Below are 26774 nucleotides of genomic sequence, written 5' to 3'. Positions count from 1 at the left end.
CTCGATCCAGGGACTCCAGGATCATGACCTGAGCCGAAGGCAGTCGCTTAACCAACTGAGCCACCCAGGCGCCCCATGCAGGCTTTTTTATAGGAGTTGCTCATCAGCTTTTGGGGAAAGGGAGGATAGTGCCAGAGAAATTCTGTGGCCAGAGGTAGGTAGAAGAGTCTCATGAATCTAGTTTTGCATAGGCAGGGGCATTTCTTTGCTGGCTGCCTAGGAGCGCTGATGTAAGCTCTGGGGAATGTCAAGAAGTATCATTATTATTATTCTATATGCACTGTCTGTCTATGAGGAGAGGTGAATGTATTTCTGGCCTACAACCCCCATTATGCCTTCTAATTGTCAGGTTTTAGTTGATTTTATCTTTGAGGAAGTAGCAGGTTAATGTCAGGGTGAGTTCTATTAGTTCCTTTCTAAAGCACTGTAATCTGTTAATAGATCTTCTCTCAGAATGGACTTCAGTTTGGGTCCTGTCAAAGCTAATTTGAAGCATCATAATCATTTGTCCATTTTGGATATGCTGGTATGACCCTCTTCTTGCCTCCATTTCACCCATCACCCACAAAGATCCTGGGAAGTAAATAAGCTTTGATGGTTCTGGTAATTGGCAGTGATGGAGTAGCTCTTTCTTGGTCATTTGTGTGGGCTTAAAGCCCTGCTCCTGAGGTTACCTTCTTCTTTTTTAATAACTAGAATGTGAGTTCTGGGAGACCAGGGACCTTTGTCCAGTTCAGTGCTATATCTAATGCCTAGCAAAGTGCCTGCCATGTAGTAGGTATTAAGTAAATATTTGTAGAGTGAATAACTTTGGCAGGAAGAAAAGAAATATGATGAAGCGTTCACAGCCTTCTCAGTCATAAGTAGTGTGCACAGTACAAGGAAAGGCAGGGGCTGGCCCCTGGTTTTTGGTTAGTTTGTTTCTGATTCCACTGCCAGTTTGCTATGAACAGTTATAAAACCTTTCTAGGTTTTGTGGGACGTGGCTATAGATGGTGGCCTTTTGGCTAAGATCAAGTATAGCTGATAGATGGGAAGGGATGGGGAAGGAAATAGACCTGACTATTCAGAAGCAAAGTGTTTTTAGGGAAGCAAAGGGCATGGCCCTGATTTGGGCCATGATAGTAGGAACCATAATAATTAGATTCTCAGGAAGGTGGTTAGCTCTCCATTTTTCTAAAAAATCTTCTGGAGGAGGGGCGCCTGGGTGGCTCAGTCGTTAAGCGTCTGCCTTCGGCTCAGGTCATGATCCCAGGGTCCTGGGATCGAGCCCCGCATCAGGCTCCCTGCTCCGCGGGAAGCCTGCTTCTCTCTCTCCCACTCCCCCTGCTTGTGTTCCCTCTCTCGCTGTGTCTCTGTCTGTCAAATAAATAAATAAAATCTTTAAAAAAAAAAACAAAAAACACCAGACTAAAAAAAAAAAAAAAAAAATCTTCTGGAGGATTCTTTTGCCTAGTAGAATAGCAAGAATTACTCTTGATTTTTTATTCAGGAATTTTGTAGGGAGGGGGAAAGTAGAAATGATCTTTGTGATGATACACATCTTTATTCTCTATATAAACATGATTTGGATGATATGGCGAGAAGGGTTTATTTTTTCTTTACAGATGAGCATCGGCTTCACAGTGGCAAACTCTGTCTGATTATACTTACGTGTATTGCAGAGGTAGGTGTCACTCGTCTTCTGAGAGTAGCTAATCTCTTACAGAGTGCTATCCTTTTTCTGCCCTTCTCCTGTTCCTGACTTTTAGGATCCTAAAGCTTGGGAAAGAAAATCTTTCCTCTTTGTATTGTCTGTCTCCTCCCACTAGAGTGTAAGCTCTGATAGCAAGTATTTTGTTCCTTCACCAGTGTGTTCTCAATGTTTACCACATAGGAGAGCCTCAGTTAGTATTGACTGGATGAATTAATAATAAATTGTTTTATGTTAACTGCTATAATTTTGAACTGGAAGATGTGAGCTCTTAAGAGTTTTAAATATGAGATTTAAGCCTCTGTAGAAGAAATACTCCTACCCCTTTGAAGCTGCTCATGTTGGGTCTTTTGCATTTAGCAAAATGAAAAAAGGAGCTCAAGTTTCCTGTGGGGGGTGGTGGATAGAAAAGTGAAAGAGGGGAATTGGAAACCGAGTAAAGTTGGGCTGATTGTAGTTTGGTGAAGAGGAAGAGCCCAAGAGTGAACAAAAGAGGTGCTTTATCAGGAGGCTCTTTTGGTTGGATTAATTAGGCCTGAACTCACCCTGAATCTTGGTGGCAACACAGGTGTAAAAAACCATAGGGCCCAAATGGCGTCACTCAGGCAGATCCCTGGTTATGGGCAGAACTTGAGTCAATTTAGAGCTAAATTTTCGCTTCAGCTTCCCCTTTTACTATCCCTTATTTTGATCTTTTCTCTCTCAAGAAAAATAGTAAAGGTGGTCCACATGGAGTAAAGATCTCGCTCATTCTTTCCCTTTTTATGTTCTCTGTGAAAAGATGACCTACTTTTCACCAGGTTATGGGTAGCTGGTTATAGAAGAGCTGCTTATTAGCAGTGGGCCTGGTGTAATTGCTTTTCAAAAATCTTTCTAAGAAAATCTTTAAAGGAGTTGTTTTTCACAAATTGTAACAGTTCCTAGTAATTGGAGTCTGTAGGCATGTCAGATCTTCAGAAAAGGTGTTGGGAAAGGGCCAAAGGATGTTCATTACCGATGAGAGGTTTTTGATTTTCCATCAGTCCTCAGCAAAGCCAGAGATAGATGGGGTCTTGCCTCCTGCCATGCTGCCTGTGTAGCAGTTTTCTCCTGCTGGGCCAAGCCCATTCCCAGCACAGTGCAGACCTCTCTTCTTAATCGTGGATCCTCATGTGGAGTCTGCACATGTATCCTCCCGCCCTGATGAAAACCTTCAAGCTGTCACAAACGGAGCAGACTCCTTGGGCAGATGGGAAGGAAGAGAGAATAGGAAAACAGATTTTTCTCAGCATTTGCCTCAAGTCCTGTGCCTTAATTTTTTATTGTTTGTAATTTGCTGAGAGATTTTTGACCAGTTAGAGACACACTGGGAAATTATATCTCATTAAAATCTCATGGCTTAAGTAGGGTTCGACATTAAGACTCTAGTCTTATCCCATTAGCCCTCTTAACGGGTCCTTGAAAGTAGTTCTTTTTCCTTTCTTTTCTTTTCTTTCTTTTTTTTTTTTTAAGATTTTATTTATTTATTTGAGAGAGAGTGAGAGAGAGCAAGCACTACGGAGCAGGGACCCAGATGCGGTGCTCAATCCTGGGACTCCAGGATCATGACCTGAGCCGAAGGCAGATGCTTAACTGACTGAGCCACCCAGGCGCCCCTTGAAAGTAGTTCTTGAAGTCCAAGGATTTGTAGCAAGTGTGATAGATTATAAACTGAGTTTCCTAAGTATAGCTCTCATTCCTTACTTTTTCTCCATATTTCTGTTTTTTTAGGATCAGTATGCAAATGCATTTTTGCATGACGACAATATGAATTTTCGAGTAAACTTACACAGAATGGTAGGTGTGACTTTTGTTTCTTGTTTTTTCTTAGAGGAAATTTTTGGTATGTTGGCAGGATTGGGGAGGATGAGATTGATCCTACTTAGAACAAATGTGGGTGGAATGTTTTACTAAAGGGCTTTTGCTTAACTGCTGTTCAACAGGCCCATGCCTGTTTTTGGGATTTTTTTTGCGTGTCATGGAGCTCTTACTCAAGAGAGGATGGAAAGATCCACAACCATGTCCACATGGCAGTAATATTAGAATGTTTCAGTAATGTAGATTTCAACAAGGAGTTGGGCCTAAGCCTTTTGTTTTTAAAATGTAGTATGATCTTTGATTAGTTAAGACCAGATGCTGTTTTATTTACCTGAGAGGCAGGGGAAATAGAATATGAAGGTATCAGGGAATTACTTCAAAGTTGGAGGTATGTTCAAAAATATCACATTGAGGTTTATATTTGAGACTTACTTTTGTTTTTTGCAACTGCTACTGTTACTGCCTCTACACAGTTACCTTCTTCTCTTTTTCTTTATTTTATCAAAGAAAAATACCAGTATACCTCTTCTGTTGTTAGTAATGTCACTTGTATAGATAAAATCAAAGTAAAAACAACAGCTTTCCCATTGTAGTACGCTCCAGTGCCCTTTGGGGCTGTTGTCTTGCTGTGAATTGTGTTTCTGTCACAGGCCTGCATTGATAACTAAGAAGCATTTACAAGTCCTCCCTGCCCCACCCCACCCCCATCACTAGAAAAAGAAAGAAAAAGTAGCATCTCTGTAGTAGTGATTTTATTTGCATGAAAAACGTGATGATGAGCCATTGGATATCAATTCAGGTGTTTACTTACTTCATTTCTTTTTTGTGTGAAGCCTATGAGACACAGGAAGAAGGCAGCAGACAAGAACCTTCCCTGCCGTCCCTTAGTATGTGCAGTACTGGGTGAGTCTCATCAAAATTGGCATTTTTCTGAGACAGATTTTCATGATTAAGAGGAGGGATAGATCCTGGTTGCTGTGCTTCTCCTTCAGAGAAGGTACTAGTTATGTTTCTTCTCTGGTCTAAGAAACAGTGTTTATTGCTTAGTTTGGTAAAGCAACTCCAACAAACAGAATGCTCAATTAAAGGGTTCTCTTGTTTAAAGAAAAAGATCTTTCCAGGGAGACAAATGGCTAAGTCTAAGCCTGATACATGATTTAAATTTGTGAAGTATCTTATTCCTGATGAAAATTTCAAATTATTCATTCCCTTCTTCGTCCAAATTGATGTGTTAACTGGCCAGGAGGCTTGAAGTTCACGGATCAGAAATACAAAACTTCCTCTGAGTAAATTAAGCTGAGATGAGGCTGACAGAGCTGACAGTAGGGGGTTGTATCTTATGTGATTATGTCTGCCCAGAATTCTGCATTTTCCTCAGGGGAGTGATCTGAACTCTTAATCCCATTTCATTTGGATATTCAGCCCTGGTTCCTAAAGCTACTTGATTTTAGAAACAGTAATTAAGACTATATAATGAGCCTCTATTGACCCAAAGCCCCACAGACCATTCAGTCAATATCTGTCAAACTGAGCGTGATTGTGAGAAGAGAGAGACTGACATAACTTCAGAGCTTAACATGGAGTGTTACATGGATGTGATCCATAATTTCTTCTCTGCTTGCCTCATCACTTGATTCTCAGAGTATGATTTCCATCTGGCATTTTGCATTAGTGCCATGGTACAAATTATCTGTGCAATGAAATCTCTTATGTACCTGAATTTATTGGTAGGTCAAGGTATCCTTCTGGAAATAGGAGAGTGAGCTAATTTCCTTGTTACTTTACAAGTGGCAGCATGCCTGGGTGGCTCAGTTGGTTAAGCGGCTGCCTTCGGCTCAGGTCATGATCCCGGAGTCCTGGGATCGAGCCCCATGTCGGGCTCCTTGCTTAGCAGGGAGCCTGCTTCTCCCTCTGCCTGCCGCTCCCCCTGCTTGTGCTCTCTCTCTCTCTGATAAATAAATAAAATCTTAAAAAAAAAAACAAACAAACAAAACTTTACAAGTGGCAGGTAGTGAAAAGTGTTGCAACAACTACCTTATTTAAAATAAATTTCAGTGCACGTGAATAAAGATGCAGTTAGTGGTTGTCATTCAGCATGAGTGTAAGGTATACTGAGGTTTTTTTCCAACTCAAAGGCATGAAATGCATTTCATTCTGATTGATTTCATTTTTCTCCTTTTCCCCTCAGACCTGATGGTGGAGTTTATTGTAACACACATGATGAAGGAGTTTCCTATGGATCTGTATGTGTAAGTACCATGGTTCACTTAATGTGTGCAAATCTATTTTATAGAATTGAGTGATAGGAAATTTATAGTCAAAAAATTCTGTGTATACTTCAGGAAAAACTCATTTATGCATGGAGAAGTGTCAGGGAGCATTTTACGGCCTGGATTTATACATCTTTCCAGAAGGGGGGAAAAAATGTACAAACCACAGTTTGGATTCTGCACATATCTTCATTATCACTTTAGGCACACTACGTGAAGAACAGGGCTGATGCACTGAAGTAGTGATCATGGGTGGCTGTTGTAATCCAAAGATAGTGGAATACCAGCAAGCCACTTAGTTATCCCTGGGCTTTGGCATCAAAGTAGTTAGCAGTAGTTAGAAGGTAGGGAAAGGCCAGAGAAATACAGCTTCTGGTCTGTTGTTGGCCTACATTGTCTAGCAGCCTAGTCCAAACTATTCTGGCTAGGCAAATTATATTTATAGTGGCCTGGCTGGGAGATTCCTGCCTCCTGAGGAAATCAGATTGTTTATCGCAATTCTTTACAACCAACACAACTAGAGGCAACTGAAAATCATCATATTTTAATAAAGTTTAAGTCTTCAGGCTTTCTCTCTCCTTTACTGTTTCTGCATTCTTCTTACCTTTAATGCCCAAGAACAGCTGTGGCACATTAGTGTGATCCCAAATATATATATTATCTTTTTTCCCTAAAAAGCATCTGAATTGAGTCTGACAGCAGAATTGCCACTTCCATTTTTTTCAGCAAGAGAGCAGTTTGGTGAATAGCAATGTCAGTGTGCCTCATTCCAGAGACAGGCCTGGGATCTAGGGAGGTATAAAAGATTTTACTCTGAATAGAGTAGACTTCCAGCTTTTTAGACTGCTTATAGGTCATGTAATATAGTCTTGGTTTCCTAGGTATGAAATAATGATACAAATTTTACTTTTAGTAAGTAAGTAGTTTGCATTTTTCTTTTTTTTTTTTTTTTTTTTAAGATTTTATTAGAGAGAGAGGGAGAGCAAGCACGAGTGGTGGGGAAGGGCAGAGGGAGAGGTACAAGCAGACTCCCTACTGAGCAGGGAGCCCAGTGCAAGGCTCGATCCCAGGACCCTGGCATCATGACCTGCCGAAGGCAGACGCTTAACCGACTGAGCCACCCAGGTGCCCTGCAGTTTGCATTTTTCTGTTTGCATTTTCTTTTGGTGTTCAGAAGTAAGCCTGATTCTTTATTTTAATTCACACACCATGAAAGCTGCTTTTTTTATAACACTGATTAGGTAAGTTTTCATTTTGTTTTAGGTGTATCTCTGAACCTCAGCACCTTAGGAATCAGATTTGTTTTACTACGGACTTTATTTGTAGCTTGGTTATCTTATGTCCTGGTTTTAGGATATGCTGTTTACCTGGTAGTATATTATTATAGTCTCAGTTTTCTCATTTTCCAAGTGAGGAAACTTAGACTCTAGAGGTTGAGTGTTTCGCCCAGGGTTATTCTGTTAGTAAGCACCATTGCCTGGACCTGAACTCAGCTTTTCTTACTGTAAATCCTAGGTTGTTGCCATCCCTGCTTCAGTGTATTAGTTATCTATTGCTGTGTACAAATGACCCCAAACTGAGTGGTTTAAAACAGATATTTGTTATCTCACTGTATCTGTGGTTGAGGAATCCAGAAGCAGTGTAACTGCTAGGGTTTCTACAAGGCTGCAGTCAAAGTGTTAGCTGGGGGGCCCCTGAGGGGCTCAGTCGGTTGAATGTCCGACTCTTGTTTTCTGCTCAGGTCATGATCTCATGGGCTGTGAGATCGAGCCCCGTGTTGGGCTCTGCGCTTAGTGTGGAGTCTGCTTGGGATTCTTTCCCTCTTCCTCTCCCTCTCCCTTCCCCTCGCGTGCACACTCTATCTCTCAAATAAATAAATAAATCTTAAAAAAAAAAAAAGTGTTAGCTGGGCCTGTAGGTATCTGAGGCTCTACTGGGGCTGGAGAATTTGCTTCCAAGCTTCACTTACATGGTTGTTGGCAAACCTCAGTTCCTTGCCATGTGGACCTCTTCATAGGGCTGCTCACCACAGCTGGCCTCCTCCAAGTAATTCAAGAGAGAAAGAAGAGAGTGAGAGTCCAGGATGGAAGCCAGAGTGTCTTTTATAACTTAATCTCAAATGACATGCCATTTCTGTTGGTCGTATAGACCAACCCTCATACAGTGTTGGTCTGTGATACATTTACATCCTTATAGAAGGATGTAAATGCCAGAAGGTGGGGACCACTGGGGGCCATCTTGCAGGCTGGCTACCACAGTGGCACACCAGACTCAAGTCTCTCTCACCCCAGAGGCTGTACTCTTAACTACTGCTGTGGTAAGTGACAAAAAGATTTGCACAGGGTGACAAATGCTGACTGGGGCATCAGAGAAGATAACAGAGAAGGTTGCATTTGACCTGAGTCATGAAGAAACAGTGGGAGTTTTCTATGTGGAAGAGTGGGGGAGGGACACACCAAGCAGGGGACCAGCATCTTCAAAGGCTTGGAGGCTTGAAAGTGTGGCAATATTTGGAAAGTAGAAAGTAATTCAGGATGATTAGAGTGTAGGGTACATGGAGGAAGCATAGGAGAGTAGAAAAACGGTTGCCTGAGATTAAGTGGCTGATGGGGAACAGTTGAAGGTGGGATGACATGGTAAGATTGTGCATTCAGCACATAGAGTTACAGGTATGTGGCTCTCTACCCAGAACCTCACATCACAGCCAATGAACCTGGTCTACATAAATATTTTAACTCCCTCCTCCCCCTAGCTTCTACCTTTTTGGGTATTGTCTTGCTTTCTCAGTTGCTTGTTCCACCTGCTCCCTAATTGAATGTCCTGAGGTTAGGGAAGATGGAGAAGATAATGAGGCATCAAACTGACAGAGGCTGGGCAGAAGGTCCCACCCTCAGGCTGAATACACTTTCTTCATTACTACCCGTGGGCATATATCCAGATGTCCCCACCTCCTCCTCCAACCCTCTTCCTGGTTTTTGGCATTTGGAGCATCAAGTCCTTTTTAGGTGAACTTCTCTGCTCCCAGCTGGGCATCAGGCCAGGTTGCTGCTCTCACTTCTCATTATGTACTGCTTTTCAGCAGCATACCGCAGAATGAGAAATTGAAAGCAAAATGAATTTCTACCATTTCAGATAAGTTTATAATCCTCCTGGTGAAATATGAAGAACTAGGGAGTGTGGAAAGACTTAATACTCAAAACCAGAATCTGGGTCAGAAATGAAACAATTTCATATCTGTGTATGAATGCTGTAGGTAAGGTAATAATGGGGAAAGGTGCTTAGACCAAAGAGAGAGAGAGAAAGAGAGAGAAAGAGAGAGAAGGAAAGTCTTGCCTGGAGCAGTAAGAGGTGGGGAAACTTAACCAGTTAATTTCACTCCTCACTGTATTCCTTGATTCTTGCTGCCACCCCCACTGCTGCCACAGGATTAAGGAGTGAGGAGAAATAGTCTCTGAGGAGAGTAAACTTTCCTTTAAGCTACTCTTACTTGGAAAACTTGTGCTCTTTCTCAGTAAGAGATTCCCTCACCTGGGGGTAGGCACTGGAAGAAAGTAGAGACTTTAGTGGAGCCCACAAGAAGACTTCAGGTTAAAGTGGAACTGCCTCATGTTGAAACAGGAAACCACTACATGCATAAAAAACACCCCAAAGAAGCAATAAATGTAGAGTAATTCAGCCAGTCTATATTTTAAGGTTGTAGCAGTTGTTAAAATTTTCATTCTACTTGGTAAATAGTGTAAGTTACTGAGACCACCAGGCTGGTAATGTCACCTGTTGGGGGGCTGCAGAGGTAGGAACAGAGCTTAGGAGCAGTGTCAGGTGAATATCGATGGTCTTTGAACCAGAGGTTGGTGGCAGCAGGCTTGGGAGCATAGGTAATGTCTCCCTGCTGCCCCACAGCGGCTCGGTGTTGGGATGGCATTATCGATAGGGCCAGCTGCAGGCTGTCCAGATCCAGGCCATGTGAGAAGTGCTGGTGTGCAGAGTGTATTGTGCATGGGTGGTCATATATGGGCAGCATCCAGCCATCTTTGCTGGCTGCAACAAGGCGGTCAGCACCAGGCACCTAATGACGATCAGTTTAGTAGGGAAGTTGATAGAAGAGTTTGTATATTCCTAAGTTAAATCATGGCTTGAACCAGGGCATCTTTTTTTTTTTTTTTAATTTTATTTATTTGACAGAGACACAGCGAGAGAGGGAACACAAGCAGTGGGAGTGGGAGAGGGAGAAGCAGGCTTCCCACCGAGCAGGGAGCCCGATGCGGGGCTCGATCCCAGGACCCTGGGATCATGACCTGAGCCGAAAGCAGACGCTTAACGACTGAGCCACCCAGGCGCCCCGAACCAGGGCATCTTGTAGCTAGTGACAGCTGCATCAAACAGGAGATCACACCACAGTGTCTAAAAGTCAACAATTGATTTGGAAACTATTACGGTGATTTATGCTTTAATTTATGTGACTTGGTGAGCAGTTTATTTTATTTTATTTTATTTTATTAAAAGAGTAAAAGAGAATTTAAATTTTTGATATACGTATTGACTTATGTATTAATTTATATTTCTGTATGGTTTGTAAAATATTTTTGATACCACTCCTGAGGATACTGAAGTCTTTCAAGAGAGAAATGTTATAGGGGCGCCTGGCTGGCTCAGTTGGTAGATCTGAGTTGTGAGTTCAAGTCCCACATTGGGTGTGGAGCCTACTTAAATAGAAAAAAAAAAAGAGAGAGATCTGTTATGTAGTCCTCTTATAATTCTGATCTGAAAGCCTCCTACAAGACCACTTAGACCTACAAGGAGTGGGAAGAAGAGAGAGATATCTGAATAATGGGACAAGTAGAACGGGAAGGTTAGCAGTGCAAGCCCATTACTGGGAATATTTTGAAAACTTCCAGGACTTTAATTTACAAATTTAGTTCATTTCATTTGGGTCATTATGTTGTTAGGCAGTTTCTTTCTTTTTTTTTTTTTTTAAGATTTTATTTATTTATTTGACAGAGAGAGAACACAGCAGGGGGAGCTGCAGGCAGAGGGAGAGGGAGAAGCAGGCTCCCTGCTGAGTGGGGAGCCCGACATGGGGCTCGATCCAGGACCCTGGGATCATGACCTGAGCCGAAGGCAGATGTTTAACCAACTGAGCCACCAGGTGCCCCAGCACTTTAATTCTTCTAGCTAGTGTCTTTCTTTGGCTCTCATTCCACAGAGGGAGGATTGTGGTGTTTGTTTTGTTTTGGTTTGGTTTCTTTGCCCTCCTCTTTTCCTCTCTGCTAGGAAGCCTAAGAAGAAATTAGCTACCTCCACTTTCACTTGATTCCTGAGCCGTCAGATTGATTCTCTGCAGGTTGCTACCTCCGCTGTCTGCTGAAGTTAGTAGGATCTTAGGTTACTCTTTGTCTCAGAATAAAACCACAGAACCTGAGAGAGTCTCAATCCCAGTTCCAGAAGTATTCTTTACTTGAAGCTGCCATTTAGCTGAACTGCATTTGGGGCAAGTAGGTGGCGAGGAGCCACCTTGTGCTCTGCCCTTTGCCTTACTTACTTTGTCTCCTGTTTTCTCGGCCTCATTCTTTTATGTCAAAACAGTTTCAAGAGGAAAAGCCTCTTTCATTTGCCTGAAACTAGCAGATTACCTGGGTCTACTTTCTAGGAACTTGACAACTTAGTTCTAATAAGACGTAAGTGCTAGATGTTTATTTTACTTAATTTTTTTGGAGAAATCTTGAAAGTTTTTTATTTATTTAAGCAATCTCCACACACAGCGTGGGGCTTGAACTCACAACCCCAGATCAAGAATTGCACGGTCTTCCAACTGAGCCAGCCAGGCACCCCAAGTGTTTGATGCTTAGTTGGTAAACAGTCAGTATTTATTGAATGAATGAATGAAAATATAGGTCTGACAGTTTCTTCTGAATCTTGGTTTGTGTGATGAGCCTGGATTTTCAGAGGGGTAGAGTCTAAGCCTTGGGCCTCTATTTCTACTTCCCCACTCCCAGTCTACTTTCTGTCTCTATATATTTGTCTATTCTGGACATTTTATATAAGTGAGATCATATACCATGTGACCTTTTGTGACATAATGTTTTCAGGTTTCATCTGTGTTGTGGCATGTATTAGTACTTCACTCCTTTCTATGGCTGATTACTGTTCCATTGTGTGGATGTGTGATGTCATTTTATTTATCCATTCATCGTTGATAGACGTTTGGGTGGTTTATATCTTTGGCTGTTATGACTAATGCTGCTGTCAACATTCATGTACAAGTTTTTGTATGGATATATGTTTTTTGTGTGTATATACCTAGTGGTGGAATTGGGGGGGTCATGTGGTAACTTTACGTCTAACATTTTGAGGAGCTGCTAAACTCCTTTCCAAAGTGGTTGTACCATTTTACATTTCCACCAGCAATGTATACGGGCTCCAGTTTTTCTACATCCTCATCACAGCCAAGGATTTTATTTCTACTTGGACTTTCCCACCACTTTGGCAAAAGTAGAAGGGGCATTAACTTGATTTTAGAAATGATGTTGTAAAACTTTGAGTACTTAGATTCTTGGTTTACAGATTAACATCCAAGTTCTCTCCATATTATTCTCTCATGATCTGCCCATTGTGTTTCTGGACTTCCTTTGCCAAGGATTTATAAACAGTATTGCAATGGGATGAGCAGTTTAATGAGTTTTGATAAATGTATACATCCTTGTAACAACTATCCCAGTCAAGGTATAAAACATTTCTCTTCTCTAAAAAGGTTCCTTTTAGAGGATGGTAAAAAAAACTTTTTTAAAGATTTATTTCAGGGCACCTGGGTGGCTCAGTCGTTAAGCGTCTGCCTTTGGCTCAGGTCATGATCCCAGGGTCCTGGGATCGAGCCCCGCATCGGGCTCCCTGCTCTGCGGGAAGCCTGCTTCTCCCTCTCCCGCTCTCCCTGCTTGTGTTCCCTCTTTTGCTGTGTCTCTCTGTGTAAAATAAATAAAATCTTAAAAAAAAAAAAAAAAAAAAAAGATTTATTTCAGGGAGAGAGAGAGAGTGCATGCACAAGTGGGAGGGGCAGGGAAAGGGAGGGAGAATCTCAAGCAGACTCCATGCTGAGTGCCGGGCCTGACACAGGGCTCAATCTCATGACCCCAAGAACATGACCCAAGCTGAAACTAAGTCAGACGTTTAACTGACTGTGCCACCCAGGTACCTTGAGGATTTTAAAATTTTTTAAAAATGAATTTGTTTTGGGATGCCTGGGTGGCTCAGTCAGTTAAGCGTCTGCCTTCAGCTCAGGTCATGATCCCAGAGTCCTGGGATCAAGTCCCGCATCGGGCTCCTTGCTCAGCCGGAAGCCTGCTTCTTCCTCTCCCTCTGCCTGCCGCTCCCCCCTGCTTGTGCTCTCTCTCTCTGACAAATAAATAAATAAAAATCTTTAAAAAAAAATAAAAATGAATTTGTTTTAAATGGTGGATTGCTTAGCTATAAAAATAGAGTTGTAGAAAATATGGAGAAAACATTAAAAGAGAAAGAATAGAATTCACCTATAATCGTACCATCCAAATTAACATCAAAATTAAATCTTTTTTTAATACTTGAATATGGTTGTGACCATTATCATACATTTAAACGTATATAATTTTGCATGCTGTTGTTTCACTTTCCATTGTAACATAAATATCTTCTTGTGTTGTGAAAAATTCTTCATGGTATGCTTTTTAAGAGCTTCTTGGGGCCCTGCCTGGGTGGCTCATTTGGTCAAGCGTCCAACATTTGGTTTTGGCTCAGGTCATGATCTCAGGGTCCTGTTGGGCTCCCTGCTCAGCGGGGAGTCTGCTTCCCTCTCTCTCCTTCTGCCCGCCCCCGCTTGTGCACTCCCTGCCTTTCTCTCTCTAAAATAAATAAATAAGCCTTTAAAAGAAAAAGAGCTTTATGGGGTTTCATTATATATCTATGTTTTAGTTTGCTTGGGCTGCGATAACAAAAAAAACACAGATTGGGTGGCTTAACAATGGAAATTTATTTTCTCATAGTTCTGTAGGCCAGAAGTCCAAAATCAAGGTGCCAGCACCTTTGGTTTCCCCAGAGGCCTCTCTCCATGGTTTACAGATGGCCACCTTCTCACAGTATCCTCACAGGGCCTTTTCTCTCTGTGTGGGAGCAAGCATCCTTGGTTGTCTCTTCCTTTCTTATGAGGAAGCCAGTCCTATCAGATTAGGGCTCTACCTTTTTGACCTCATTTAACTTTAATGACTTTTTTTTTTTTTAAGATTTTTATTTATTTATTTGACAGAGAGAGCAAGAGAGCACAAGCTGGGGGAACAGTAGGAGGGTGAGGGAGAAGCAGGCTCCCTGCCAAGCAGGGAGCCCGATGCGGGGCTCGATCCCAAGACCCTGGGATCACGACCTGAACCGAAGGCAGACGCTTAACCATCTGAGCCACCCAGGCACCCCAAATGACTTTTTTTTTTTACTTTTTAATTTATTTATTTATTTATTTTTTTTTAAAGATTTTATTTATTTATTTGAGACAGAGAGAATGAGAGAGAGCAAGCACATGAGAGGGGGGAGGGTCAGAGGGAGAAGCAGACTCCCTGCCTAGCAGGGAGCCCGATGCGGGACTCGATCCCGGGACTCCAGGATCATGACCTGAGCCGAAGGCAGTCGCTTAACCAACTGAGCCACCCAGGCGCCCTTACTTTTTAATTTAATCTCTACACCCTGTGTGAGACTTGAACTCATGACCCCAAGATCAAGAGTTGCACACTCCTCTGACTGAGCCAGCCAGGCGCCCCTTTAATGACTTTCTTAAAGGCCTTATATCTAAATACAGTCACATTAGTTAGGGTTAGGGTTTCAACATATGAATTTTGAAGGAACATAATTTAGTACATAACATACAGTAGTCTCCCCTTATCAGTCATTTCATTTTCCGTGGTTTGGAAGCAGATGATCTGCATACCATGGGTCAGTAGTAGCCTAACGCTAGGTCACAGTGCCTATATCATTCAGCTTACTTCATCTCACCACATAGACATTTTATCATCTCACATTACCATAAGAAGGCTGAGTACAATACAATAAGATACTTAGAGAGAGAAACCACATTCACATAACTTTTATTGCAGTATATTGTTATAATTGCTCTATTAGTTATTGTTAATCTCTTACTGTGTATAAATTAAACTTTATCATAGGTATGTATGTATAGGAGAAAAACAGACATAGAGGGTTTGATACTGTTGACAGTTTTAGGTATCCACTGGGTGTATTGGAATGTATCCCCCGCAGATAAGGGAGAACTGCTGTATGTGTAATGATTTACTTGCTATTCTCTCAGCACTGGATGTTATTTCCACAGTTGTTTCTGGTTTTATTATTACTATTATTATTATTTTTTAAAGATTTTATTTATTTGTTTGACAGAGAGATACACAGTGAGAGAGGGAACACAAGCAGGGGGAGTGGGAGAGGGAGAAGCAGGCTTCCTGCTGAGCAGGGAGCCGATGCGGGACTCGATCCCAGGACCCTGAGATCATGACCTGAGCCAAAGGCAGACACTCAACGACTGAGCCACTCAGGCTCCCCTCCAGTTTTCTTTTATTATAAATAAGATTATGATGGGATTAGCATAACAATAAAAAAATTAAAAAAAAACAAATAAGATTATGACGAACATCTTTTTGTTTAAAGCATTTTAGTTTTTGCATTCTGGGTAAAGCTGAATTCTCTGGAGTGGTGTTTGTGGGTCAAAGGGTATAAACGTTATTAAGGCTATTGATAGAGATTGCCAAATTGCCTCCTAAAAGGGCCGTGTACCAATAATACTTTCCTTGATAACGTATAAGTGGCTGTTTCGCTCTACCTTTATCAACATTAAAATCTGTATTAATTTGATACATAAAAACAATATTGTTTTAATATGCCTATTTAAAGTGAAGTTGAACATTGTAGAAAAGTGTTAACTTTCCATATTTTCCCCCTTTGGGGGGGGTGGGGGATTTGTTGACTATTTACTTTGCTCATGTTTCTTATTAGGGATGTTATTTTTTTTTATTTTTTATTTTATTTTATTTTTTTTTTAAAGATTTTATTTATTTATTTGACAGAGAGAGACACGGCGAGAGAAGGAACACAAGCAGGGGGAGTGGGAAAGGGAGAAGCAGGCTTCCCACAGAGCAGGGAGCCCGATGCGGGGCTCGATCCCAGGACCCTAGGACCATGACCTGAGCCAAAGGCAGACGCTTAACGGCTGAGCCACCCAGGCGCCCTGGGATGTTATTTTTTTTGAAGATTTTATTTATTTATTTGACAGAGAGAGACAGCGAGAGCAGGAACACAAGCAGGGGGAGTGGGAGAGGGAGAAGCAGGCCTCCCGCCGAGCAGGGAGCCAAATGTGGGGCTCGATCTCAGGACCCTGGGATCACGACCCGAGCCGAAGGCAGACACTTAACGACTAAGCCACCCAGGCGCCCCGGGATGCTATTTTTTCTTATCAATTTGTATAAACATATACATTAAGCATAGTAATGGTTTTGTGTCTTTTGCTACAAATGTAATTTCCCATATGATTTGGCTTTAATGTAATCACTTTTTCAAAAATCACACAAAATACTCATTTTTAGGAAGTAAATTTCATCTGTGTTCTACTTTGTACTATCCTCCATGGCTTTTTATGCTTTCAAAACCCTTTCCCAATCAGAGATGAAAAAATATTTTTTATTAGGTTTATAATGTTTAAAAAATCTTTCATCTCAACCTATTAACTGCTTATTTAGAAATACTCTCCCAAACATATTTGTTATTGTGATGTGAGTAATGTTGAATATTCCAATGATCTAGAATTGTACCACCCAGTAGAAGTTTTTGTGATGATAGGAAAGTTCTATATGTTGTGCTGTCCTATTATGGTAGCCACTAACCACATGTGGTAGTTGAGCATTTGGTATGTGGCTAGTGCAACTGAAGAGTGAATTTTTAATTTAACTTTTTTTTTTTTAAGATTTTATTCATTTATTTGAGAGAGAGGGAGTGTGAGAGAGAGAGAACACGCAAACAGGCCAAGGGGAGGAGTAGAGGGAGAAGCAGACTCCCCACCGAGCAGGGAGCCCGATGTGGGACTTGATCCCAGGACTCTGGGATCATGACCTGAGCTGAAGGCAGATGCTTAACTGACTGAGCCACCGAGGCACCCTAATTTAACTTTAAAAAAAATTTTTTTTTTAAATATTTTTTTAAAGATTTTATTTGACAGAGACAGAGTGAGAGAGGGAACACAAGCAGAGGGAGTAGGAGAGGGAGAAGCAGGCTTCCCGCTGAGCAGGGAGCCCAGTGCGGGGCTCGATCCCAGGACCCTGGGATCATGACCTGAGCCAAAGGCAGACGCTTAACCGACTGAGCCACCCAGGTGCCCCAACTTTTAATGTAAATAAAATTTAAGTTAATTATGAATTAAACCAAAATTTACTTTAAAAATTAATTTAAATTAAAAACAAATTTAAATAGATCTGAAGAGGGGCACGTAGGTGGCTCAGTTGGTTAAGCGTCCGAATCTTGATTTTGGCTTAGGTCATGATCTCAGGGTTTTGAGATTGCGCCCTGCGTAGTGTTTCTCACTCAGTGCAGCATGTACTTGTCCCTCTCCCTCTGCTCCTCCCCTGCCCTCCCCCCAACTCTCTCTCAAATAAAATCTTTAAAAAAAAAAAAAGATCTGGGGGTGCCTGGGTGGCTCAGTCGGTTAAGCGTCTGCCTTCGGCTCAGGTCATGATCCCGGGGTCCTGGGATCGAGCCCCGCATCGGGCTCCCTGCTCAGCGGGAAGCCTGCTTCTCCCTCTCCCTCTGCCTGCCTCTCTGCCTACTTGTGTTCTCTATCTCTCTGTCAAATAAACAAATAAAATCTTTAAAAAAAAAAAAAGATCTGAAGACTTAAGGTCTTTAATTTTGTATTTTGATATCCTACGTTTGTAACATTGAATGGAGTAGTCTTAATTCTGGTCCACTGATGTATGCTTTCCTCTGAGGAAAGATACTCAAGGGTATAGTATCTGTAATACCTAATCAACTGCTGACCTGTATGCGATTATAGCCCTCTTTTCCTAGTGATAAAGGGAATTAGCACAAGCATTGTGTGTGTGTGTGTGTGTGTGTGTGTGTGTGTAGGGGCAATTTATGCATCAGAAAGTTGAAGTTTCTTTCTTTTACATGTGTACAAATTCATCTCCAGCATCTTTAGTGACCTTAGCAAAGCTGCCTTGCTAAAGAAAAGGGTATCTGTGGTGAGTTGCATCATACTTTTAGGCTTATCCCTGTTTTTCTCTGTTACAGACGCTGCATTCAGGTAGTACATAAACTACTTTGCTACCAGAAGAAGTGTAGAGTACGCCTGCATTACACCTGGCGGGAACTCTGGTCAGGTAACTTTCTCTTTTGAATTCATCTTCTTTTCCTAGATCTTTTATGAGCCCCTAGGCCTAGGCACAGATGAATTTTTTTTTAAAGTTTTTAGTGTGTTTAGGATGCTTCTATTTTCATTTACACTTTTTGTCATTTCATCCTTGTTCTTATCCAGACGTAGGCATGGCACATATCTATTCCATACTTCCTCTCAAATTTCTTCTCCCTGTATGTTTTTGTCAGCTGGTAGAAAACAATTGAATATATCTTTTTTTTTTTTTTTAAAGATTTTATTTATTTATTTGAGAGAGAGAGAATGAGAGAGAGCACATGAGAGGGGGGAGGGTCAGAGGGAGAAGCAGACTCCCTGCTGAGCAGGGAGCCCGATGTGGGACTCGATCCAGGGACTCCAGGATCATGACCTGAGCCGAAGGCAGTCGCTTAACCAACTGAGCCACCCAGGCGCCCAATTGAATATATCTTGAGCTCTAATGATTCTTGCTTTGAATAAGAGTGAGGTAGGAGGAATCAGTACAAACTTGGATTCTCCCTCAGTTCCATGTGGTAGCAGCATATGGACTATAGGGAGGCTTCTGTGTGTTTCCTCAAGATGAGTAATCTCTGGAGGAATGTCATAGGGAGAGGGGGTGGGGAGGGGGTGGGGAGATGGGGGGGAATCCTGTTCTTTGTGTTACATCTGGCATTATTGCTGTTTACAGACAGTGTCACTTGTACCACTCCCCCTGTGCCAGAGACAAAACCAGCAAATTACAGTGTTTACTTTTGTCTTTGTGTCCATTCGGTAGCCCAGTAAAGTCACAGCTACCCCTGCAGGCGGGAAGTGGTTCTTCTTTAAGGGTACAATTAATGCTGGCTTGCCACCCCTTTCTTTGTGTAACTAAATTGGAGGTTTCAGGAAAGCCAGGAGACATGCTCCCTGAGGCATTTGCTTGCTGATAGGTCCTGTGGCTTTGGTGACCTGATGGTACAATAAAGTCTTTTTCGGATGATTATAGTGATGAATGGTTGCCCCGCCCGTGGAAGAGCTTCTGTGTATTCTCAGCACAGGAGGGTGTGTTAGTGTCAGAGGCTTCGTAGGAAACAGGCCACTAACCCCACCCCCTTCCATGGAATTCATCTCACTTGTTGTGACACATGGTTTCCTCCCAACCCAATTTGGCTTTCTAAATTTAGTCCTCTATAATGGGAAGTAGAGATCTTTAATTAATGGATTAGCAAGTTCTTTGCAGTTACTGCCTCTGGTGGTGAAGGGTGGAACAGTAGAGCAACACTAAGTGGTAATAGTGGCACTTTGGTATTTTAGGAGAAGAGTGTGATTGTGTGAGAGTTTGAGACTGAGGGGATGTCAGAAGATCTACAGAGATCAGAAGAGATTGAAATGACTAAAGTTAGTAGAATTTCCTAGGTAGGACCAATTCTTATTAATATACAGGACTATTGTGGTTGTCTATGAATAGTTACATGATTGTTAGGTTCTAAAAATTTAGGATTAAAGAGAAAACACAAAAATGATACAAATCTGTGGATGGGGGTGCCTGGGTGGCTCAGTCGTTAAGCATCTGCCTTCGGCTCAGGTCATGATCCCAGGGTCCTGGGATCGAGCCCCACATTAGGCTCTCTGCTCTGCGGGAAGCCTGCATCTCCCTCTCCCACTCCCCCTGCTTGTGTTCCCTCTCTCACTGTGTCAAATGTGTCACTCTGTCAAATGAATAAATCTTAAAAAAAAAAAACAACAAATCTGTGGATGTTCGTTAATAGTTGTAGGACTTGATAACAAGTACAAATGGTTTATGTCTATAACTGGGATGAATTTACCCATTATAGTACTAACGAGTTGGTGGTAATAGTTGTTTCTGCCTGCTTTTGATTCTCTTCTGGTTTGATTTTTTCTTGTATTCTATTTTCTTTCCTTTCTATCCTAGCCATCCTGTCTCTGGTCCCTGGGATCTGTCTGGCTTTTCTCCCATCCTCATCACCTGTGGTCATCTTCCTCGTTGTTCTGTTGCGTTGCCTTTTACCATTTACCCTGGTCTGTCTCCCTGGGGCCCAGGGCTTTCCATTACTCTCCTTCCTCCACTTTGTATCCTGTCCTTTGTGCTATTGTTGTCATATATCCTACTGGTACATATGTTAAGATCCCAAAATACATTGCCATCATTTTTGTTTAAAGAGTCAGTTATCTTTTAAAGAGGTTAAGAATGTCTTCTGTATTTATTTTTCTTGATCTTAGCACTTCCCCATTCTGGCTAGGAAATTGTGAGGCAGGAGACCATTTTTATCCTATGTTGGTCAGTTGACTTTGTCTTTGAGTACTTTCTGTCATGTGCAGCTCTGTTTGTAATTATGTGCTGTTTCAGGACTGATTGACTGGCATCCTAAGCCTTGATAGGTAGAGAGGAGATGTATCTGAGGATTCTTAGTGATGCTGGGATGACTTTTTGTTCCTGAGGCATAGGCATTTGTACTAGAGTTCTCTGCCAAGTGAGGTTAGGTCCTTTTCCTATATAGACTGGGTGAGTCTCCTGGAACCCTGGCTCCCTGTATTCATACACAGTGAGATGCTGAGCAGCAGGTGTTAAGGAAAGTTGCAAAATACTATACTACATCTGATGCATCAGAGCCCATAATAACGTATAATATTGCAATCAGTGAATATAAATGTGGTTATGGTGGATCCACCCACTCCTTGGCTGGCAGTATCCCTCATATGTTGGTATGCCCATGTTTTTACTCTTCTTTACCTTCTAGACTTAAGGATTTGCTGGAGGTGTATGAACCTTACCATGGTAAATATGCTTATATGTATAGATGCCCATACTATGCTGAGAACTTTAATTGAATTTTATTTATAAATAAAACTGGGAAGGCGTGTGTTGTTAGATTGGACACACAGAAGCCGTTGGGTGTCTAGGAAGCAGTTGGCTAGGACCCAAATGCCTTTTGTTGTTTGGAATGTGGGTGTGTAGTATCACTGCACTTCGAATGGTGATTTTTATTCCTGTGCTGTTTCACTGCAGTCACTCTTTGTTATTGGGGAGGTAACCAGAGGTCCCCCTACAAATTCCCATATGGAAATCCTAGGTGTGCTCTTGTGGATGAGGATGAGGCAGCTGTATTAGTTGGGGGTTTAATCCTGCCTGCTCTGTTGGTTTTACAGATACAAGCCCTGACCTTCTCCCTGCTGCCACTGTCTATTTATATGGTGCCTGTCACCATAGTATCTGAGTATTTGGGGAAATATATTTAGGCTAACTTCAACTAAAATAGGGAAAGGAAGAAGGCCTGCCTCTCTCATTGCCCTCTTTTTAGCAATCACTATTTTTCACCAAGTTATGGAAAATTCAAAAGCTCTTCTCTGACCTCTAGGCTACGCAGATCTCCTGTTTTGGTTAAAAGATTAGTAGGTCTTACAACTGTCCTCTATAGAGATAGAAAACTGGGTTTTAGGATAAGATCCTAGGAAATCGGTCTTTACATTTGGGAATATAATGAAAGATACAATCTTTGTGTTCAGAAAAATGTCCATTTGCATATACATATTTTGCATATAATTTCAGAGAGTTCATGGACCCTCTGAAGCCATCCATGATCCTGTGTTAAGAATCCCTGTCTTGGGGCGCCTGGGTGGCTCAGTCGTTGAGCGTCTGCCTTCGGCTCAGGTCATGATCCCAGGGTCCTGGGATCGAGCCCCACATCGGGCTCCCTGCTCCGCGGGAAGCCTGCTTCTCCCTCTCCCACTCCCCCTGCTTGTGTTCCCTCTCTCGCTGTCTCTCTCTTTGTCAAATATATAAAATAAAATCTTAAAAAAAAAAAAAAAAAAAGAATCCCTGTCTTAATTTTAGGTTCCATGGCCTCCCAATTATTTCTGTTTTCACAGAACATCTTACTATCTGTGTTAATATTTTTTCTTTATTTATTGATCATACTGTATTTCTCCTGGGAATTTTAGCTTCACAATCTTCTCTCTGAACTTCTTTGGGATAAGGAGCACGTTGGTCACTATATTTTATTTCCTGTGTCTTCCTATGGCACTTGGGGTTTCTATTTTAGCATATTGCACTGTTTTGCTATGTGTGCATAAGTCTGCATAATGATTTATTTAAATATCTTTCTTTCCTCTTAAAAAAGTTTTTGTAGGGCAGGGCCTTTGTTTTTATCATTGCTCTATCTTCAGCACATACTTGGCTTATAACAGGGGCTCGGAAAACATTTGAATGAATAAATGGATAGCTGGACATGTGAATTTCTATTATTGATGAATCAACATTCTCTTAAAGCAGTACAGTGCTGGGGCGCCTGGGTGGCTCAGTTGGTCAAGCGACTGCCTTCGGCTCAGGTCATGATCCTGGAGTCCCTGGATTGAGTCCCGCATCGGGCTCCCTGCTCAGCAGGGAGTCTGCTTCTCCCTCTGACCCTCCCCCCTCTCATGCTCTCTCTTTCTATCTCATTCTCTCTCTCAAATAAATAAATAAAATATTTAAAAAAAAAAAAAGCAGTACAGTGCTGTGTTTGGGCCTCAAAACAGTAACAACAATGATTAACAACAACAATAATGATAGAACCCAGGAGGATGTTTGTTGTCATGTTTCTGTTGAGCTGACTTTATCACTTTTTTATTTGAATTGTTTTTTTTTTTTTTTAAGATTTTATTTATTTATATGAGAGATTATGACCCCAGCCTCAGGCAGACGTTTAACTGGCTGAGCCCCCCAGGCGCCCCTATTTGAACTATTGATGTGAAAGGGAGTGGCGGGTGATTTCTCTTTCCTTTGTCTGTTTCGTCCTTACCTACAGATACATGGATTGCTTTTAACTAAGTAAAAATGGAAACTTTGATGGTTTCCAAGCCATTAACCAAAGAATGAGCAGAATGTTTAGAGAGAAGCATGTAGTTGTTAGAGAGGAAAAGACCTGAACAGAGCTTCATGGAGTCAGCTTATTTTACTTCCACTGCAGGCAGAAGGGGCACTGGGGAGGCAGCCTGCATTTAAATAGTGTAGCTTTCCACAGTCTGAAAACATGGGTCGATTTAAAGGCAGATTTATACTGACATTTTATATTCGACATTTATCTATGGATCACCGTCCTTCTTACCCTTTCACTTTGCCACATCCCTGGGTGATAAGTCATTATTTTTATCACCATTTGTTGGGGAAGGGAGTGGAGGTATAGGAGGGTAAGTGCCTTGCTAAGGATCATGGAACCAGATACTAAACAGAGTCATGATTAGAACTTAGAGTTCCTGACTCCTATGCTCAGACGCAGATCACTAGGCAACATTTGCCTCCCTGCAGGAAGAAAGGCCCCCAAAGCCCCCAAAACAATCTGTTCAGCTTCACTGTGCTAAATAGCATCCAAAGCATTCACAGCTTTGTGAAAAAGAGAAATCGTACATGGCCTGACCTTTTAGATACCTACTGGGACAAATGGAAAACCCAGAGAGTCTCACAGCTTTGTGGATCCAGCTGGCTTTCTCATCACTAGCAGAAGCCTGTGACTTCATGGTTAGGTATACCTTGAGACTGGGAGTTTAGAGGCTTTCGTTGGAAGCTTGTTATATTGTAGTGTTGTCACACAGGACTGAAAATTTTCAAGGGAAAGACTGACCCGAGCCATAGATTGACCTGTGTGTTCTTTTTTTAAAAAAGATTTTATTTATTTATTTATTTGATAGAGCGAGAGAGGGAACACAAGCAGGGGGAGTAGGAGAGGGAGAAGCAGGCTTCCCGTGGAGCAGGGAGCCCGATGTGGGGCTCAATCCCAGGACTCTGGGATCATGACCTGAGCCGAAGGTAGACGCTTAACCGACTGAGCCACCCAGGCGCCCCTGACCTGTGTGTTCTTGTATAAGTATAGCTTTGACAGCTTGGTGGTCAAGCTGTCCTGATTTAGGGACTATTCTTTGAACTTCTAATTGTGAGCTTTTTTTGTTGTTGTTGTTTAGTTTCATTTTTAAACTTTCAATTTTGATATAATTATAGACTCACAGGAAGTTGCAAAAATAGTATAGCAAGTTCTCGCACCCTTCACCCAGCTTCCTCCAGTGGTGACATCTTATATAACTCTACAATATTGCTTCTTTTAGTTTTGAAGAAGGTATAGGGAGGAGAGAAGGACACAGCAGTAAACAGCTAGAGTAGATGGGGAGAGGAATTTTGGCAGCTGCTGTTGCTATTTTGTTTTTAAAATTGCTTTTTAAATTGTTCTTCCTCTTTCCCCCAAATTTTCTCTGATGTAGGGGAATATGTTACAAGATGTATTCTAGGCTTGATGTGCCTAATTAAGACTGCTCTAGCTTCCATGTGCAAAAAGATGGAGGCTTCTTTCTTCTGTGGATAATCAGTTTCTCTCAGAATGTTTTAATACAGGGTCATTAGAAGGCATTTTTCTGTTTCCATAATTTTGTTATGAAAGATTCTATACAGCAGTGTAGAAAGCCCTAGGACTGAAAAAGAATGCCAGAAGACTCTTTTTTCCTTCAAATCACCACATTTGGCTAAGTCTAAAATTTATACTATTTTGACTCTTTCTTTCATCCCCTCAGAAACTTGGCAGAAGCAAAAGATAGGAATTTCTAACAGGTTTAGCCTGTTAGAGGGAGAAAAAGATTCCCACCAAAAAGCCCCTGAAAAGAGTGAGAAATCTCTGTTCTTTTCTCTGCACATGAAGTCACTTCCGATCCAGAGAAATGTCAACTCTCATAGGCCCATTAGCATCTTGTCAACTAAAAGAGACAGAGGAAGGAGTAGCTGTGCTTTTGTTGCTCTGCCGGTACTAGTTCTAAAGGAACAGATTTGGTTTCATGAGGTGTCATTTTTCCCTGGATCTCCAGTGAGCAGGACAGGTCTTTTTATTGTTTGTCTCACATTTTGGCAGGAAGTAAAGTTCTTGATTCTACATCACATGCCTCCACTGAGACGTGGTCTCACTGACTATTAGATTTCTTAAAGGGTGACAATTTTGGCTCTCTCTTACCTGGGCAGTGTTGGAAAAAATAAGTAGGTGGTATAGGACCCTGGAAGGCACTGACTTCTGAGCGCGGTTAGAGGCAGCCGCGCAGGAATGAGGTGTCCGGGATCCTGCATTTCCCAGAGTCTGAGTTCCATATGAGAACTTTCACATAAGGGCTCATTTTCATGATAAAGAAGAGGGTGGGTGGTAACTGTGAGAATTGCAGTGTCCCCAGGTAAACAGGGAATTGGAGATAGTTGAGAACCTTATTTGCCCTTTTAAGCAGATATACTTCAACAGCAAGGAAAATGTAACACAGAACCTAACTTCCATTTGAAGAAAGAGTTTGTTCTTTTTTCCAATTCATCTAGAGGGGTGTGGAGCCTTCAGGCAATGCAGCCTGTTGATGTACTGACTTCTTTTTTTTTTTTGTGGTAAAATACATGTAATATTTACCATCTTAACTGTTTTTAAGTGTATAGTTCACTGGTATTAAATATTTATCACATTGTTGTGCACCCATCACCACCATCTCTGCCCTTAACTCTCTTCATCTTGTAAAACAAAAACTCTTCACCTACTAAACGAGAACTCCCCATTCCTCCCTTTGCCAGCCTCTGGCAAGCCATGTTCCACTTTCTGTCTTTATGATTTTGACTACACTAAGCACCCCAAATGAGTGAAATCATATAGTATTTGTCTTTTTACGGCTGGCTTATTTCACTTAATATGATGTTTTCAGGTTCAAGAAATCAGATTCTCTATTCCTCAGAGTTTGCTTTTTTTCTTTTTTTGTTAATATTTTTGTTTTATTTTATTTTTTTGTTATAGGCTGTCTCTGCCCATGTTCAGCCTGAGTGTAAACTTAGTGTCTGTCTTCTTTGCTCTCTTCTGAGCCTTTTCTTGGGCATGTGCAATCACTTTCTAATTTTCCCTGTATATGCAATCGATTTTTGTTTTTTTTAAAGGAGCCGCAACATGGGGCTTGAACTCATGACCCTGAGATCAAGACCTGAGCTGAGATCAAGAGTTGGATACTTAACTGACTGAGACACCCAAGCGCTCCTATGCAATTGTTTTTGAATGTTCTAGTCTTAAATGTCTGCCTCCCAAAGGGAGAAAGACAAAAAATGAAGGTGGATAAAAGAGGGCACTTGGCCCTTTATTTTTTAAAGATTTTATTGATTTATTTGAGAGAGAGCATGAGCACAAGAGGGGGGAGAGAGAAGCAGACTCCCCACTGAGCAGGGAGCCTGCTGTGGGCTTGATCCCAAGACCCTGAGATCATGACCTGGAGGTTTAACCAGCTGAGCCACCCAGGCGCCCCATACCTGGTCCTTTAAATCTCGTGGATGTAACTTACCTGGATGGGGATGGGTTTGCCTCAGTGAGAGGAGGTGCAGCAACAATGGTGGCTTGCTTCTTTGTCTGCATCTCTGTAATCAGAAGCAGGAACCAGCTATCCAAGCACAGATCCCCAGTATTTGGGGGACAGGCTCCTTTTTGCCCACCTTACCTCCTATGAGCTGTGTGCATGCTGCTTGCCACATGGTTGGGGGGGGGTGGGGGATGCGTAGCTGCTACTGTGCTAAGAGCTGAAATTGACTGAAATTAACCAAAATTTACCATCCAAG

General features: G+C 41.8%; 1 protein-coding gene across 4 annotated transcripts in view; it reads left to right on the top strand.

The window, feature by feature from the left end:
* Positions 1 to 26774, top strand: part of ARMH3 (armadillo like helical domain containing 3) — a 179057-nt gene that overhangs the window by 42225 nt on the left and 110058 nt on the right. For all 4 annotated transcript variants that reach the window (XM_032422950.1, XM_032422949.1, XM_032422948.1 and 1 more), the window contains 5 exons: positions 1608 to 1666; positions 3443 to 3508; positions 4363 to 4432; positions 5718 to 5778; positions 18100 to 18188. In XM_032422950.1, the coding sequence (XP_032278841.1) occupies positions 1608 to 1666; positions 3443 to 3508; positions 4363 to 4432; positions 5718 to 5778; positions 18100 to 18188 (345 nt within the window). The remainder of the gene's footprint in view (positions 1 to 1607; positions 1667 to 3442; positions 3509 to 4362; positions 4433 to 5717; positions 5779 to 18099; positions 18189 to 26774) is intronic.

Source organism: Phoca vitulina, unplaced genomic scaffold (genome assembly GCF_004348235.1).
Source record: "Phoca vitulina isolate PV1807 unplaced genomic scaffold, GSC_HSeal_1.0 scaffold28, whole genome shotgun sequence".
NCBI lineage: Eukaryota > Metazoa > Chordata > Mammalia > Carnivora > Phocidae > Phoca > Phoca vitulina.
The sequence above is the reverse complement of the archived record's forward strand: the minus strand, read 5'-3'. Positions and strand labels throughout refer to the sequence as shown.